General features: G+C 39.5%; 1 protein-coding gene across 1 annotated transcript in view; it reads right to left on the bottom strand.

The window, feature by feature from the left end:
- Window positions 1–262: 262 nt before the first annotated feature.
- Window positions 263–16,542, bottom strand: part of ACVR1C (activin A receptor type 1C) — a 58,292-nt gene continuing 42,012 nt past the window's right edge. The window contains exons 4-8 of the mRNA XM_075529137.1: window positions 12,718–12,885; window positions 11,415–11,571; window positions 8,104–8,228; window positions 6,657–6,787; window positions 263–394 (exon numbers count right to left, since the gene is read on the bottom strand). Coding sequence (XP_075385252.1) covers window positions 263–394; window positions 6,657–6,787; window positions 8,104–8,228; window positions 11,415–11,571; window positions 12,718–12,885 — 713 coding nt within the window. The remainder of the gene's footprint in view (window positions 395–6,656; window positions 6,788–8,103; window positions 8,229–11,414; window positions 11,572–12,717; window positions 12,886–16,542) is intronic.

Here is a 16,542-nt window from a genome sequence, read left to right as displayed (position 1 = left end):
TTTTCCTTCATGATAGCTTTCTTTCTTATAAAAGAAAAGAATGAGCTGTTGTGTCGATTTTTAAAATAAGCTTAAAGATAACATGGGGATTAGATAAGATCAACGCATGTTTAACTTTAGAGTTAGGTGTTCATGCTGCCTTTGGACACTTAAATACTGTACTGAATGACCTCTGAGGTAGAACAAAAAATAAAAAGGCAAAATATTCACATGAGAAGGGACAATGGGAATGACAGCTGTGAGCGAGTCCTTTGGAACACTTTCAGTACGAGGCTTTCCAGTCGTCCTTGATGCAAAGTTGAGAAATCGTCTTCTTAATACGGAGGGCAGTTAGGCGAGCCGCCCCATTGGCATACCAACATTCCCGCATTATTCTCCCCATGACACGGAGTGCCTTTGAGAAAAGGAAAGAGATCACAGATCTTAGCTACTCACACAAAACCACACACATGAAGCAAAACCACAAAGTCAGTAATAGTGCCAACCTTTGATAAGAAATAATAAGCCCAAACAATGGTTTAGCTTAACTCATAAAGAATGCCTGCCTGGATTATGGCGCTCTTTCTCAGATCTTTCTACGGGGTGCCAAACTGACAGCAACAACTCCAGAGAGTCGACAGGAAATTTAGGGGCAGTGAGTATACACTGATGGGGGAGGAACAACTTAGAAAAGGGGGGTAAAGAGGGTCCCACACTTTGTAGAATGGAATCAGGGTCGCCTAATTGGACATGTTGAAACTGGGGAATTAGTGTTGTCCAGTGAATATTCTCAACAGCAGCAAAATACATCAAATTTTTGGCCAGAAATAGTAAACCAAAAACCACATGAGAAATAAAATTAGGTTTAAAAAATTACCTTTAAAAAATTCTGTCAAACATCCCCTTACAGAAAGGTCATGAGGAAGAGATGAGCCAGTCATGGTGCAATACAATACCAACAAATCATACAACTTTCCTCTAGTTCTTTAACACTTCCTCCCCCACCCCCACCCCCACTATCATGACCCCAATTCTACTTTACAAATCCAGCTAGACCAGAGCATGTACATGGGTGCAGATAAGACATCGCAAGACAGGGAATCCAGGACAGATAAACCCCCAGGGGCAATAATGAGAATAGAGATATCAGGACGAGTGGGGGAAGGTGGGGGGAGTAAAGGGGGATCAATCATAAGGATCGGCATATAACCCCCTTCCAGAGGGAGGGACAACAGAAAAACTTTGGGTAAAAGGAGACAGCAGTTGGTTTAAGATATGAAAAAAAATAATTTATAAATTATCAAGGGTTAAGGAAAGATGGGGAGGGGTAAAATGAGCTGATATCAAGGGCTCAAGAGAAAGAAAATGCTTTGAAAATGATGGTTTTGCAACAAATATACAAATATGCTTGACACAGTGGATGGATGGATTGTGATAAGAACCGTACAAGTTCCCAATAAAATTATTATTTTTAATCATTTGGCAAAAATGGGTGCATAAGCAAATTTGGTGCAGAAAGCTGATGGTGGCTGGCTATTACAAGATATAGCATCTGGGGCCTTGAAGGTTTAAAGCTAAACAAGCAGCCATCTAACAGGGAAGCAACAAAGCCCACATGGAAGAAGCACACCAGCCTCTGTGATCATGAGGTGTTAATGGGAGCAAGTATCAGGCGATTCAAAACAAACGATCATATCATTCCAAATGCAGAGGGTTGGAGTGGAGACCCAAATCCCACCTCTAGACAATTGGACATCCTCTCACAGAACAGCTACAAGGAAGGGACCAGTCAGCCAGGGTGCAGTATAACACCAATGAAACACATAATATTCCTCTAGTTCTTTAATACTTTCCCCCACACACTAGTGTGACCCCAGTTCTACCTTACAAATCCAGCTAGACTCAAATATGTACAATTGTACAGATATGAGCTCTTGACACACAGAGTCGAGGACAGACAAGCCCCTCAGGAAAAGTAATGGGAGTAGGAATACAATGAGGGGGGGTGGGAAAGTAAGAGGGGTAAGGGGAGAAAGGGAGGACCAATCACAATGATCAACATGTAATCCTCCCCACAGGAGACAAATAACAGAAATAGGGGTGAAGGGAGACAGCGGACAGTATAAGATATGAAAATAATAATAATTCATAATCCATCAAGGATTTCCCCAGGGGGGGTGGGCAGAGGAAGGAGGGGAACAACGAGGAACTGATACCAAGGGCTCAAGTTGAAAGAAAATGTTTTGAAAATGATGATGACAACATATGTACAAAGTGTACTTAATACAGTTGATGTGTGGATTGCTATAAGAGCTGTAAGAGCCCCCAATAAATAATTTATATATAAATAAAGAAATCAGTCAAAACACACTGAAGAATCCTTAATTAAAATGTCACTCTGCTCATTTGGTATAATAGCTATTTTTTAAATCAGCGGTTCTCAACCTTTCTAATGTTGTAACCCTTGAATACAGTGCCTCATGTGGTGGTGACCCCCAACCGTAAGATTATTTTTGTTGTTACTTCATAACAGTAGCTTTGTTACTGTTATGAATTGGGTGACCCCTGTGAAAGGGTGGCGCTACCCTCAGAGGGGTGGCAAACCACAGATTGAGAACCGCTGCTTTAAATCTTCTAAGGAAGGGACCTAAAAAGCACAGAGACCCAGGGAGGCTTAGAAATACCCTGTGTCTTCATTTGAGAATGCTGACATTTGATCAGATGTCTGCTAAGCTTTGTTAATTTCACCATCCCTAAACTATCACAAAATAAAAATAATTTTCAAAATACATAATATCAAAATTCTGAATTAAAAATTCAGCATAATGACCTGGAAAGCAAATCTGAGAAATGTCTAGCATAAAAACACAACTATACAAATATGAGATCATAAAAGAAAAGTTACATTATTTTTTAAATTTTTACCATGCATATAATGAGTTTTCTAATCATGGATACTAGAAATGGCAAGAGCAGGAATTATTTAAAGGAGTTTTCAGACATTAAGAAGGTCAAAAATCCTCAAATTAAGAAAAAATTCCCCCAAAATTTAGACATCTAAATTAAAGACATCATGGAGAACATCAAAGACAGACAGAGACATGAGGAAAGCACCAAAGAGGCTTCAAAGACAGAGGAGATATTTTTAAGTAGCAAAAAAAAAAAAGAAAAGAAACAAGAATTTGATTACCAACTGAATTCTCAACATTCGACACCAGAAGATATTGGAATAATAACTTTAAAGTGGTCAGAGCATATAACTATTAAAATAATGTGTATGTCCAAATGAACTTTTTGTTAAAGAGTGGAGGAAAAACTAATGACATGTCCAGACATTCAAAAAGTAATAGAACTTACAGTCCGCCACTCAGTCATCCCACAGAGTCGATTCCGACTCGTAGTGTCTCTACAGACAGAGAACTGTCCCTCGGCTTTCTCAGACTGTAACTCTTTACAGGAAAGCCTCATCTTTCTCCTGTGGAGGGGCTGCTGGTTTCAAACAGCTAACCTTGTGGTTAGCAGCCCAATATGCAGCCGACTGTGCCATCAGGACTTCTTTAGGCCCTCATTTAAAAGAGAACAAATTATTTCTAAAAGAAGTCAAAATTTCAGAAAATTATCTAAGAAGCAAGTTTTGAAAAACTTAAAGGAATGTTGAACAAAATATAAAACATATGGCTAAATCTAAACAAAGAATTACGGTATAAATAATGCTGGTGTCTAATATGTGCAATTCTCTCAAAATAAAGTAGTACTTTTGGTTTTTTTCCCTCTTGGTGCCTATCTGTAGAGGATGAGCCGGATCAGTAGCCCAGCCCCACATCCCCAAGGAGACATCCGGGGCACTGGCAACTGGGGGGCGGGGAGGGCAGAAGGTCATGGGCAGGGAGTGGTGCGTCAATACCCCCAAGGACAGGGGAATTTCAAGGGTTCTAAACTTGGCAGTGTGCAGGGTGTAGCATTCCTGGTCATGTTTGATCAACTGAAATATATTTGAGGGGAATTACTGAGAGGTACAAATGATAGTGATACAGGAGGAAAGAAGAAAAATAATAAAGTAGTACTGCTAGACAAAAATTGACCAACATTGCATACATCAGCTATGTACAACATAGATCACAAATAAACTATCTATATTGAGGCTATACTAAGAATGCATGAAAGTTTATCTTCAGAAAATGTCAATGCAATTGCCCACAGTAAACAAGTGATTCAAGTAGATTATTGCCTCCTAGATAAGGGGGAAACTTTCAATAAGCCGGCATCAACTTTTACTTCAATCACTTAAAGTTTCTCCATGTAAAAGAAAAGCTGTAGCAGATATATTCTTCAAAAGTTAAATATTAAAAGTTTTAACAAACAAGAGCAGCCGACTCACTATCCTAACTTTCAGGCAACACCACAAGTGAAGTCCTCTGCATGATCACAGGGAGGATAGGGAAGCATTAAGACCAATCTAAGAGCTTTCGTTAACGTTAGAAGTCCTTGGCTATACGGACATCTGGAAAACAAACCAACGAACAGCTCTAGTGTTATACTCTGGAGTATCTTTTCTACATCGATGTGTAGCGGTATTGTATTTAAAAAAATCACACCCAACCATCGACAGTGGAGTGGATAGAAATTGTGTTAAATCCATGCAATGAAATGTAAAACAGTGTGAAAAATAGACAATAGAAATATATACATAATGGAGAATGAAAAAAATTGGAGAATAAGATTCAATGAGTTTCACAAATACAAAAAGTAGACAATATATTTTCAGAAGATGTTTCTGTGTGTGTGTGTGTGTCAGAACTATAAAAAGAAATTCACGGCAGTAATAAGTGCAATAGTAACTTTACAAAGAAGTGTGAATTTCTGTGAAGTATCAGAAATATTTTATTTTTCAATTTGAGAGTATATTTGCTAATTTTATGCTATTGTTATACCATAAGGCTTTCATATATGTTGCATATTCTTTTATATCCATGACATTATTAAGATTAGAAGCATCCCAATTTCATATATTTTTGGTTGAAAAACTTAATTCTGCTTCTCAAAAATTATGTACATGAGTTCTCTATACCCATTGTCATTGAGTCTACACTGACTCATAGTGACCCTATAGGAAATAGTAGTACTATCCCATAGGATTCTGCCACATCTTTGTCTGCAGAGTGGATGCTGAGTTTGAATCCCTGACTTTTTGGTTAGCAGCCAAGCACTTTAACCACTACACAATTAGGATTCCTTTTAAGCATAAAAATCATAAACAAATGAAGGCACAAATTTTGTCTTAAATAGAGTTAAGTGAGACATGAAGTAACCAAAAAAGTAACTGTACAAAAATAATTTCTATGACAAATTCAAGCGAAAAGAAGCCATTTAAAGAGACTTCAAACACTATAATTAAATATGGTTGAAAATGAAAGGCAATAGGGGAGAGTATAGCATTAGAAACGTTCTAGAACTGGTTGTATGGTTAGAATCTTTCCTTCTCCCTCATCATTCCTTCTTTCTCCTTGCGAGAGCTAAAAATATCTATTTCCATGCAAGGCGGAGAAAGTCCTCTAGCAACTATTTAATCTGTGTGTGGCGTGTATGGTTAGCACGTTCATTGCTAATTAAAAGGTTTCAGTTCCAATGGATCCAGAAGGAAATCCTGTCAATCTACTTCGGAAGAATCATTCATTGAAAACCTTATGAAGTACAGTCCTGCTCCCCATGAATCAGAAGTGAGGCAACTGCTTCTTTTGGTTTTTTTTTTTTTTTAGCCACATAATGGGTTACTCGGGCTGTGAGAAGCTCTGGTAGCATTGTAGGTTACAGGTTGTGCTACTAACTTCAAGATCAACAGTTCAAACCCCAGTCACTCTGTGGGAGAAAGTTCAGAGTTTCTACACCAGTAAGAAGGTGAAGTCTCAGAAACCTACAGCGGCAGTCCTGCGCTGTCCTTTAGGGTTGCTATGAGTTAGAATTTGCTCAGTGGCAGGGAATTTGGTTTTTCAATTTTTTCTATTGAGCTGCTGACAGTGAGCAATTCAATAGCCATGGTTCCTGCCCTCAAGGAGCTTCCCAATGCAGAGAATAAGCTTCCATTTCAGAAGTTTCAAGACAGGAACAATGTATTGACTATGTTGGTGGTGATGCTCTTAGGTTGATTCCAACTCAATAGCAACCCGATGTCACAGAGTAGAACTTCCCCGTAGGGGTTTCTTGACTGAAATTCTTACAGTGACTGAGTTACAGCTGCTGGGTAGAGCCGCTGGGTAGGTTAGAACTGCAAACATTGGGGTCAAATAGCCCAGGACTTACCTATTGCACTGATTGTACTGATTGTAAGGGTGGTTAAAATTGTAACATTTTGTGTAGCACAGACTTTGAGTGCTCATTGAATACGCTTGGGTACCCACATTTGCTGGTCACCTGGCAGTTAGCTAGTTGGCCACCAGAACACTATTTATAGGAAGAAATAAAATCTTGCTGTGGTAAATCATTAAGTTTTTCATGTTTGGTTTGATACTGCCCACACATTCTAGCACTATGTAAACTTTCTAAAGACATAAAAGAATGCATACCTACATATATGTACTGAACGAGATCCCTAGACTGAGACGAAGGCTGTGGTATTTAAAAAGTATTCCTAGATGCATAATCAAAAACCAAGAACGTGCATAAGAGAAGTGCAGGCTTACTTCACAGCTCTGCCATTGGTTCGGGATATTGGGTCGAAGCTTCTGCTCACAGACGACTGTTTTCATTTCCTCTAGTGAGGGATCTGAAGGCACCAAGTCATAATAAGGCAACTGGTAGTCTTCTACAATTCCTGCGTGAAATATGCACAATAAATTGCATCTCATGCTTAATAAGCAAAGATGACCATTTCAAAATAATATCAATGAAAATCTCTAGGCACAGTGGTACCCAAGGGAGATGGAAAGCCAGGTTTATTAAAACAGTGTATTATTATAAAGCAAAGGATATAGAAAGCATTCAGTTGAATAGGTAGAATCTGAATTTACGTACAGGCTCATCATTCATTTCAAAATAATGCCTAATTTTTTTAGGAGCTGACTTCCTTATCTTTGGATTTTAGAATGATTGCACCTGAGAAGGTTCCTGAAAAGCAGCCAAAGGTGGTTGAAAATGAGCTGTTCAATAGAGAAGGTAATGTTAAAATGGTCTCAAATACAAGGTCAAAGACTTGACTTGACTTAGCCAAAGATTAACTGGATTCCAAGAAATCCCCTCCAAAGTTATTTTCTTTAACTACAGCCCTTTTGGAGCCCTGGTAATGCTGTGGGTTAGGGGTTAGACTGCTAACTTCAAAGTCTGAGGTTCAAACCCCTCTGTGGGAGAAAGATGAGACTGTATGCTCCTTCTAAAACCCTAACCCGTGAGATCCTATAGGACAAGGGAGAACTGTAATGGGAGTAGAAAGCCTCATCTTGCTCTCTTACAGCCACTGGTCATTGAAAACTGCTGACCTTGTGGTTAGCAGCCCAACATGTAATCAGTCACCAGGACCAGGGGGATAGAAGGAATTCAAAAGGAAGTCTAAGAAACAAAGCGTCAATAGTTCTGGTCTTGGGAGCAAATATAACTTGTTCGGGTTTCGGTGGGAAGACAATGAACTGCATACAAATTCAGATAAGATGGTGCTTTAGTGGTCCTTAAAGTTTCCCTATAGGAAGCAGAATCATCATCAGACGTGCATCCTCCGCCCCTGCCCCAAGATCTGGTTGGTCACATGATAAAACACCCAGCACTTGCTGTAGGCTCTGCTGTCACTGTTGGGAAAACAGCATCCAAAGTTACTTTCCTAACTACTTAGAAAGAAGATAATATGCTGCTTAGAAGAACATTTCAGGAAATCACATCTTGTATTTAGATCAGTGGTTCTCAACCTTCCTAATGCCGTGACCCTTTCATACAATCCCTCATCTTGTGGTGACCCCCAACCATAAACTTATTTTTGTTGCTACTTCATGACTGTAATATTGCTACTGCTATGAATCTTGCGACCCCTGTGAAAGGGTCATTCAACCCCCAAAGGGGTTGCAACCCACAAGTTGAGGACCACTGATGTAGAGCATCATGGGAAGGAAAACAGAAACACACTCAAAGTCTTACAAGCCGTACCTCCAACTGAGCACCTACGGGCTATTTCCCAATAAACCAGACCGATGGAGTAAATGTCAGCACGTTTGAAGGACTCAAATATATTCACATTTATGGTCCCATCGAGCACTTCAGGAGCCATGTACCTACAAAAACGGTAGATTTCAGCTTTTGTGTATGACTTCGGTAAATACACGATTTTAATACTGCCCGATGCAAGATACAAATTTAGATAGCTTACATCAATTTTACACGTAAACCTGAGGCATGATAATAAAATTTGATAATGGTTCTTAACTTTCCCATCAATTAAAATTTTATTCACATTGTACACTTAAAAAAAGGTTTCATTGGCATATAATTCACAAATCATATGATTCGATAGTTCAATCCTATCAAGAAGAGTACAGCCATCACCACAATCAATTTTAGAACATGTTCGTCCATCTGATGCTCACCATGATTAGCTCCCAATCTCCCCCAACCTCCTCCTCTGCTGTGCACCTAAGGAGCTGTTCATCCAGTTACTGTCTCTATAGGTTTACCTAGCCTGGATTTCATATACAGAAAAGACATTTTTTAAATAACCAAAAATAATGAACAATACTAATAAGGTAAAACAGAAAAGACTCAATCAAAAAGAAAGCAGAAAATATTACATGTAGAAAAAAATGTAAAATGGACCAAACAACATCCAGAGGCACCTCAGAAGAAAGTTCAGTGAACGACTTGCAAGCCTTTGAAGTGAAACCTCCACACTGTGCTAAGCAGCCCCAAGCAGAGACCTCTCTCTATGGACAGAGTGCGTTTCCACCAAGGTGTTGCGTCTAGGACTCCAGCAAGGTGCTTGGCTACATTCCTCAGACCACATCTCTGAGAGACAATGTCATTATCCGAGAGCTTTAAGAAAACCACAGCCTCATTTGGACGGTATTCAATAAAAGTCAACAGCTCCTGACACCTGACTGAGGCTAGCTCACCTAGGAGACTGTAAGGAATTTCCAGATTATTCAATCCTTGACTCTACACGATCTCTAGGCCCTTTTCTATTTTAGAACCTCTGGGGCAATCGGCCACCCAGGCTTGGTCAACTGGCTGTCCCTCATGTGAGGAGAGTCTGATGGCAAATCAGGCTTTGTTTATCCAGCAAGGCAAGTGAGGTCCCTTTGGACTCCACCTTCTCAACAACCTCCCCTGAAGTGTGCCTGGGGCGGGGCAGGGGGTGTCCCCTTTGGAACAAGAGGAAAGCTCGTAGGACTGTCCTGAAATCTCAAATACGGAGGTCATTTATAGCAGCTAAGAAATTCTGTTCTCTCAAAGGCCTTTACGATCTCCCAAAACACTGGGTTGGGTTGTTTCACGAACCCAGGCACTACACCAAGAGTAGCACAGAGTCTCAAGCAAAAGGAAGACATTTTAAAATAAAACCTCAAATAAAAGGAAAAAAGGCCAGCCCACAAGCTAGCCATAACATCAACTATAAGCCTATCAAAAATACCACTACTGGTGGGCCGCCTAACCTCATCCTTGTGTGATATGCTCAGCTTCAATTATGCTCGTTCTTGATTTTCAGAGATTCGTGTTGTGTGGACCTATTAGCTGTTGTATTCCTTCTCACTCTATAACCCTATCTATCTATCCATCCATCCATCCATCCATCCATCCATCCATCCATCCATCTATCCATCCATCCATCCATAGTACCATTTCTTCCACCATTCTACACAGTCAAAATGCCACATTCCTCCTTGTTTTTTTTTAATCATTGTATTGGGGGTTTGTACAATTCTTATCACAATCCATACATACATCCATTCTGTCAAGTGCATATGTACATTTGTTGCCATCATCATTCTCAAAACATTTGCCTTCCACTTGAGCCCTTAATATCAGCTGCTTGTTTTCCCCCTCCCTCATGAACCCTTCAAAATTCATAATTTGTTATTATTTTGTCATATGTTACACTGTCTCACATCTCCCCCGGCCCTCTTCTCTGCTGTCCATCCCCCAGGGAGGAGACTATACATAGATTCTTGTAATCTGTTCCCCCTTTCTACCTCACATTCCCTCCATCCTCCAGGCATCGCCACTCTCACTACTGGTTCTGGAGGAGTCATCTGCCCTGGATCCCTGTGTTTCCAGTTGCTGTCTGTACCAATGGACACCCCCTGGTCTAGCCAGATTTGTAAGGTAGAATTGGGATCATGAGAGTGGGGGAGGAAGTATTTAAGAACTAGAGGAAAGTTATGTTTCTTCGTTGCTACCTTGCACCCTGACTGGTTCATTTCCTCCTCACAACCCTTCAGTAAGGGGGTGTCCGGTTGGCTGCCGATGGGCTTTGAGTCTCCACTCTGCACTCACCCATTACCGATGGGTTTTAAGTCTCCACTCTGCACTACACATCTGCAATGATATGGTTTTTTGTTCCTTGATGCTTGATACCTGATCCCTTTGACAGCTCATGGTCATACAGTCTGGTGTGTTTCTTCCATGTGGGCTTTGTTGCTTCTGAACTAGATGTCCACTTGGTTATCTTTGAGCCTCCAAGACCTCAGATGCTATCTATATCTTTTGATAACCAGGAACCATCAGCTTTCTTCACCACATTTGCTTATGCACACGTTTGTCTTCATTGATAGTATCAGGAAGGTGGGCACCCATTGATATGATTTTTAGTTCTTTGATGTCTGATAACTGGTCCCTTCTACACCTTGTGGTCAGAAAGGCTGGTGTTTTTGTTTTTTTTTCCATGTGGGCTTTGATGCTTCTCAGCTAGATGGCCGATTGTTTATCTGTAAGCCTTTAAGACCCCCAATGCTATATCTTTTGATAGCCGGGCACCATTAGCTTTCTTCACCACAATTGCTTATGCACATGTTTGTCTTCAGTGATCATGTCAGAAAGGTGGGCACCCACTGGTACCATTTTTAGTTCTTTGATGTTTGATTCATCCTTGTTTTATAACCGCTGTGGTCACTAATTTCTTGAGGACCTGTAGAAACTTCTAACTTTCTTCGACCTAATGATTTGCCATTCTGATCCAACCCCTCTATACAATATCCCAGGAATCCATGCTTATTTGAAAGTTCTACATATTATACACAGTTCCTGGTTGGTGCAACAGTTAATGTGCTTATCTGCTAACAAAAAGGTTAAAACTTCAAGTCCACTCTTTTCTCAGAAGAAAGGCTTGGTTATCTACTTTCAAAGAGTTTGCCATTGAAAACGCTAAGAAGCCCAATTCTACTGTGACACACATGGGGTCCCCACAAGTGAGACTTGGCCTGAAGGCAAGCAGAAGCCTTATACATTACTGAAGTAATTCATCTTACCTCTTGGTTCCCACTTTAGGATTCTGAGGTATGTCAATGGTGTTCAGTACTGAATCATGCCTCACAGCCAACCCTAAGTCAGCTATGGCACAAGTTTCACATTTTTTCACTAAGATATTTTTTGATTTTATGTCTCGATGAGCAATAGCAGGCTTGCCTGTGAAACATAAGGAAATAATATTCATGCTTTTTATTGAATATCAAATCTCTTTAAGATAAATATCACCTCCTCCTAAAACTCTTCCCTGACAGTCCACCTCATCTCCATTATCATATTCCATTTTACTTTCTTCATCGTGGCTTTCACGATCTAAATTATCTCATGTATGTGTGTATGTATTATATGCTGCTCCCAAATAGACTGTATGTAAGCTGCCTAAGGACAGTGACTTTGTCTTGTTCATCACCACACCTCCAAGACAGAGTACGTTCTCTGTGGCATGTGGTGAGCATTAATAAACATTTTCTGATGAATGGATAAAGAATTACCACTTCAAACCTCTGCTACTTCAGACCAGGGATTCTTAACTATGACTCAAAGAGGGGTTCTTTGAAACCCTTTCCCAACTACATATCTGCGTCAGCTATTCTTCATATATTTCAACCAAAACAAAATATTAGGAAAAAAACTCAATCTAGAAGATATAAAAATCCAGACGTAAATGAGATTTATAAAACTATAGAAGAAAATTGTTATTTTCATTAAATTGTTTGCATTATAAAATACAATACTAAGAAAACTAGATTGGTGTTTATTTAGTATACTGTGGTTATTAATTTTAAATGTTTTTCATTTTTATTTCTAATATAGCAAATATTAATGGATAGATATGATCTTTATACACAAAAATATTTTGGAGAGATTTTCAATATTTTTTAAGAGTTAGTGACAACTTGGAACAATTGCTTCTACTAAAATTTGATATTAACACAATAAACAGAAAAGTGATTAGCTCTTATACAGCTTCCAAGTACATGGTGCATAGTTTTTTCTTTCCATTTATTTTTATTCATCAAGGATAAACATTTACATCATTGGATCCTCTGACCATGATTTACCATCCCAGTGAGACTCCCTAGACAGGTAAGCCAAATGGCAAAGATAAAGCTGTAAATAATCGGAGGCACCCCATGGCAAGAACTAACCAAATCATGACAAAACTTTCAGCTTTGTAAAGTAACTTTTGTGTTTCTCTAAATTGATAATTAGTTATAATAAACTAAGAAAGACTCAAACCCCAAAATACATCATGTTTTTATTCACATACTCAAGGAGAAAAAAAAATTAGAAGAGAATAAATACCTTGTGTACCAAGAATCTCCATATGAAGGTGAGCCAGCCCGCTAGCTACTGAAAGTGCCAGCTTAATCATCCCAGTCACGGTCACGATGTTGCGGTTCAAATAGTCATACAAAGACCCCTGTTCGTGATATTCTGACACAAGCCAAAGTTGGGTCCAAGTTCCATTATCTGTCAGGGGAAACAAATTATTGTGGAAAAATATGACTAAACCGTTTGCTGGTTCAACGTTTTTACAGGTTCAGTTCAATGGCATTGATTGCATTGATCGTGCTCTGTGACCATTACCCATTTCTGCTGCCAAATTAGGGAGAGAACTCATTTTATTGCTGTTAATATAGGACAACGAAACAAGTACCAGTGATTGCAGTGACTGTGTGTTGTGACAAAGCAACGTGAATTCATTTAGTGATCATCTTAGCAATTCAAGTTAGGATGTGCTCAGGACCTTCTGGGTAAACCTTCACCCAAATTGTGATAAAAAGTTTTAAAAAATAAATCAAAGTCAACAACAACATCCAAAAAAACTCAGAATTCTTAAAGATGTTGATATATTGTTATTGATATTGTTGTATGACATCAAGTTGACTCTCACTCATAGGAACCCCATGGGACAAGGCAGAGCTGCCCCCAAAGGTTTCCAAGAAGAAACTTGACAGGAGCCGATCGGCAGGCAGTGATATAGCAGGGGCTGGCCTCACGCTGCCAGTCCCTCAGCTAAATGCTGAGCCACCCGGACTCTTTGTTACTATATTGCACCCGTAATAGCTTTGGTGGCATTTGTACCCATGAAGCAATGATTCTAGCTATGAAATAATTCCATTTTAATCTTCTCAGTACCAATATCTACTGGAGCCCTGGTTGGGTAGTGGTTACACTTTGAGCTGTGATTCACATGGTCAGCAGTTCAAAATCACCAGCAACTCTGTGGGAGAAAGACTGGGCTTTCCACTCCCATAAACACTTACAGTCTCATAAACCCATAGGGTGTCATTATGAGCCAGTCTTGACATAATAACAATGAGATTGGAGGTGTTAGGCTCATATTTACTGGCAATACAACCACACGATGAGAGAGACCACTGAGAAATGCATCTGTCTCAGGGTTGGGTGGCACTTTATTGTGAGCCTTTGAGAAGATTATACTAAGAAAAATTTTAAATGTAACAAAATCTGGCCAAATATTATCATTATCAAAAACTTTTAATCTTTCCAAAGATGAATTTGATCCTTTCCCCCCAAAATGTATATTCAATGTCTAGCACAACTACTAGATATTTTCAAATAATTTCCTTTATGTATCCAAAAATTAATCAGCTTAAATATATTTTCAAGTATCCAGAGTTTGAGCTGGCCTTTGGAATGACGGGTGCACCCTACTGCAGGGTAGTTCTGGCTTGTTCTGACACTCAGCGAAAGGAACCTATAATGAATATTTTGTTAAAAAACACTTTCTGCTAGGTGCTTCATGAAGATGAGCTGCTCATTACTCATATGCTTGGTTTCTTAGTCCAGGTGGGATTAATGTTTCCCAGAATTGCCAAGGTCAACATAGCAGGATGACATTCACCAAGGAACTGACCACATAGCAAAACGAATTCTCCTCAGATCTGTCTTCCCACTTGACAGCAGTGGCCATCTTTACCCTCATGTCAGCATTTCTATCAGGAAGATGACTGAAAAATGAAACTGTAAGTCTTGCAAAAGATAGCATGCGTGCAGATGAAAGTAATGTCACATGTCATCATTCCTACTCCTACGGACATGTAAGGATCTCACAAAAGTGGTGGCTCTTATTGTTATTGTTGTTGTTATTGTTAGGTATACCCAAGTCAGTTCTGACTCAAAGGAACCCTCTGTACAACAGAACAAAACAATGCCTGGTCCTGAGCCATCCTCACAATTGTTCCTAAATTTGAGCCCATTGTTGCAGCCACTGTGTCAATCCATATTGTCCAAGGTCATCTTCTTTTCCATTGGCTCTCTTTTACCACGCATGATGCCCTGATCCAAGGACTGGTCTCTCCTGACATGTCCAAAGTAAGGGAGACAAAATCTCACCATCTTTGCCTCTAAAGAGTGTTTGGGCTGTACTTCTTCCAAGACAGAGTTCTTGGTTCTTTTGGCAGTCCACGGTGTTGCAATATTCGTCACTGGCACTATAATTCAAATGCATCCATGTTCTTCCTTCTTTCTTATTCAATGTCCAACTTTCACATGCATATGAGGTGATTAAAAATCCCCTGGCTTGGGTCAGGCGCACCCTAGTTCTTAAAGTAAGAACATCAAAGATTAAACCCAGAAGAAGAAGAAAATCATTATCTGAGCTCTTTTGAGCATGCTATTTTGTAATCCAATAAATGATATGACTAATTCAACCACACCAAGATGGTCCATATAGCCATAGTCACGACAGCTTTGACACCTTTGTGAAAAGCTTGAACATATAGTCCATATTATTTTCAAAGTATATTTAGCTACAATTTTGAAAGATTTTATGCCAATCTCCCTTTATTCACTTCCCCCTCATTGTCATCTAGTGGAGGCCGACTCACAGTGACCCCATAGGACGGGGTAGAGCACCACTGTGGGTTTCTGAGACTAAATGTTCACAGGCATTGAAAGCCTCATCTTTCTCCCTGGGAGCGGCTGGTGGTTTCCAACTGCGGACCTCACAGTTCTCAGCCCAACAGTGAGCACTCCTCCACCAGGGCTCCTTCTTTTTCCCTAGACCCTACCCAATCAGGAATGACAAATCGTTAGCAAACATAATTATGGCCAAAATGTACAAGCAAATGATCAGCCTTTCCCAACCATCTATTATTAGTGAGTAACTTTATGATCAACTTTATACTAACTAAAAATAACTGCAGGATTGGGATTTCCTCAAGTAAGTCCGAATAGATCCCGATGACCATAGACAGCTTGTTTCATTACCTTTTTAGGATAAACATTATGTTGTGTGCCTCATCAAAATTTTTCTTGTGTACTACCAATATCAAGTTTATAAAAAAGTAAATAAGGGCTGGATTGAGTTTTTCTCACTTTTTCCCTATTTCTTTTTTGAAAGGACACTTAAGAGGACACAAAGAAATAAGTAAAGCTGTGGAAGAAAAAGAGGACGGATAATGCACAAATTTATATTTGGGTTACTCAAGGATAGATATTTTATGAACACTGATTTAAATACCTGAAAGTTAATGCTCTGTCAGCTCCATGAAACTCAAATTGTAATACTATTGGGGGGTTTCAGCATTCAACCTTAAGATATAAATGAGGCCTAAAGAAACATGAATAAAAAATTCACTAAAAATGTCGTGCCTGCTGCCACTCTTAGCACAAGCTAATGAGATAATGCTCATAGAAAACCCGAGTCATGGAAATGAAACCTGTTATAAAGAGTAAACCACAGTTCAAATAAGAGTGAGTATTCAGCTGGCATTTAGAGCTTTGCCTGGATCAACTGGAAATACCTTTCTCCTAGCTGGTTAGCAGGTATTCATTACAACCTGCAATGACACTCTTTTGCCCAGAATCCAAAGTCTCCCTACTACCCTAGCAGATGCTTCCAGATCAATTCATCGCCCAGTAACTAAAGAATTAAAACCTAACGTTGCAGGCTTTTTCTCTAGGGGCTGGTCCAGCTTTGCCTTCAGTTGTGATTGGCTGGTTCTGGTATCATATGAGTCACCAAATATTTATGAGAATCATTGCATTAGGCCAGCTTGACTGCAGGAATTAATTTAGTGACACTCTTATGTGTAAGAAAGAGTTTTATATCAAGAATTAATTATAAACATCCCAAACCAGTCCAACTCAAGTCCGTAA

Source organism: Tenrec ecaudatus, chromosome 13 (genome assembly GCF_050624435.1).
Source record: "Tenrec ecaudatus isolate mTenEca1 chromosome 13, mTenEca1.hap1, whole genome shotgun sequence".
NCBI classification, from domain to species: domain Eukaryota; kingdom Metazoa; phylum Chordata; class Mammalia; order Afrosoricida; family Tenrecidae; genus Tenrec; species Tenrec ecaudatus.
The sequence above is the reverse complement of the archived record's forward strand: the minus strand, read 5'-3'. Positions and strand labels throughout refer to the sequence as shown.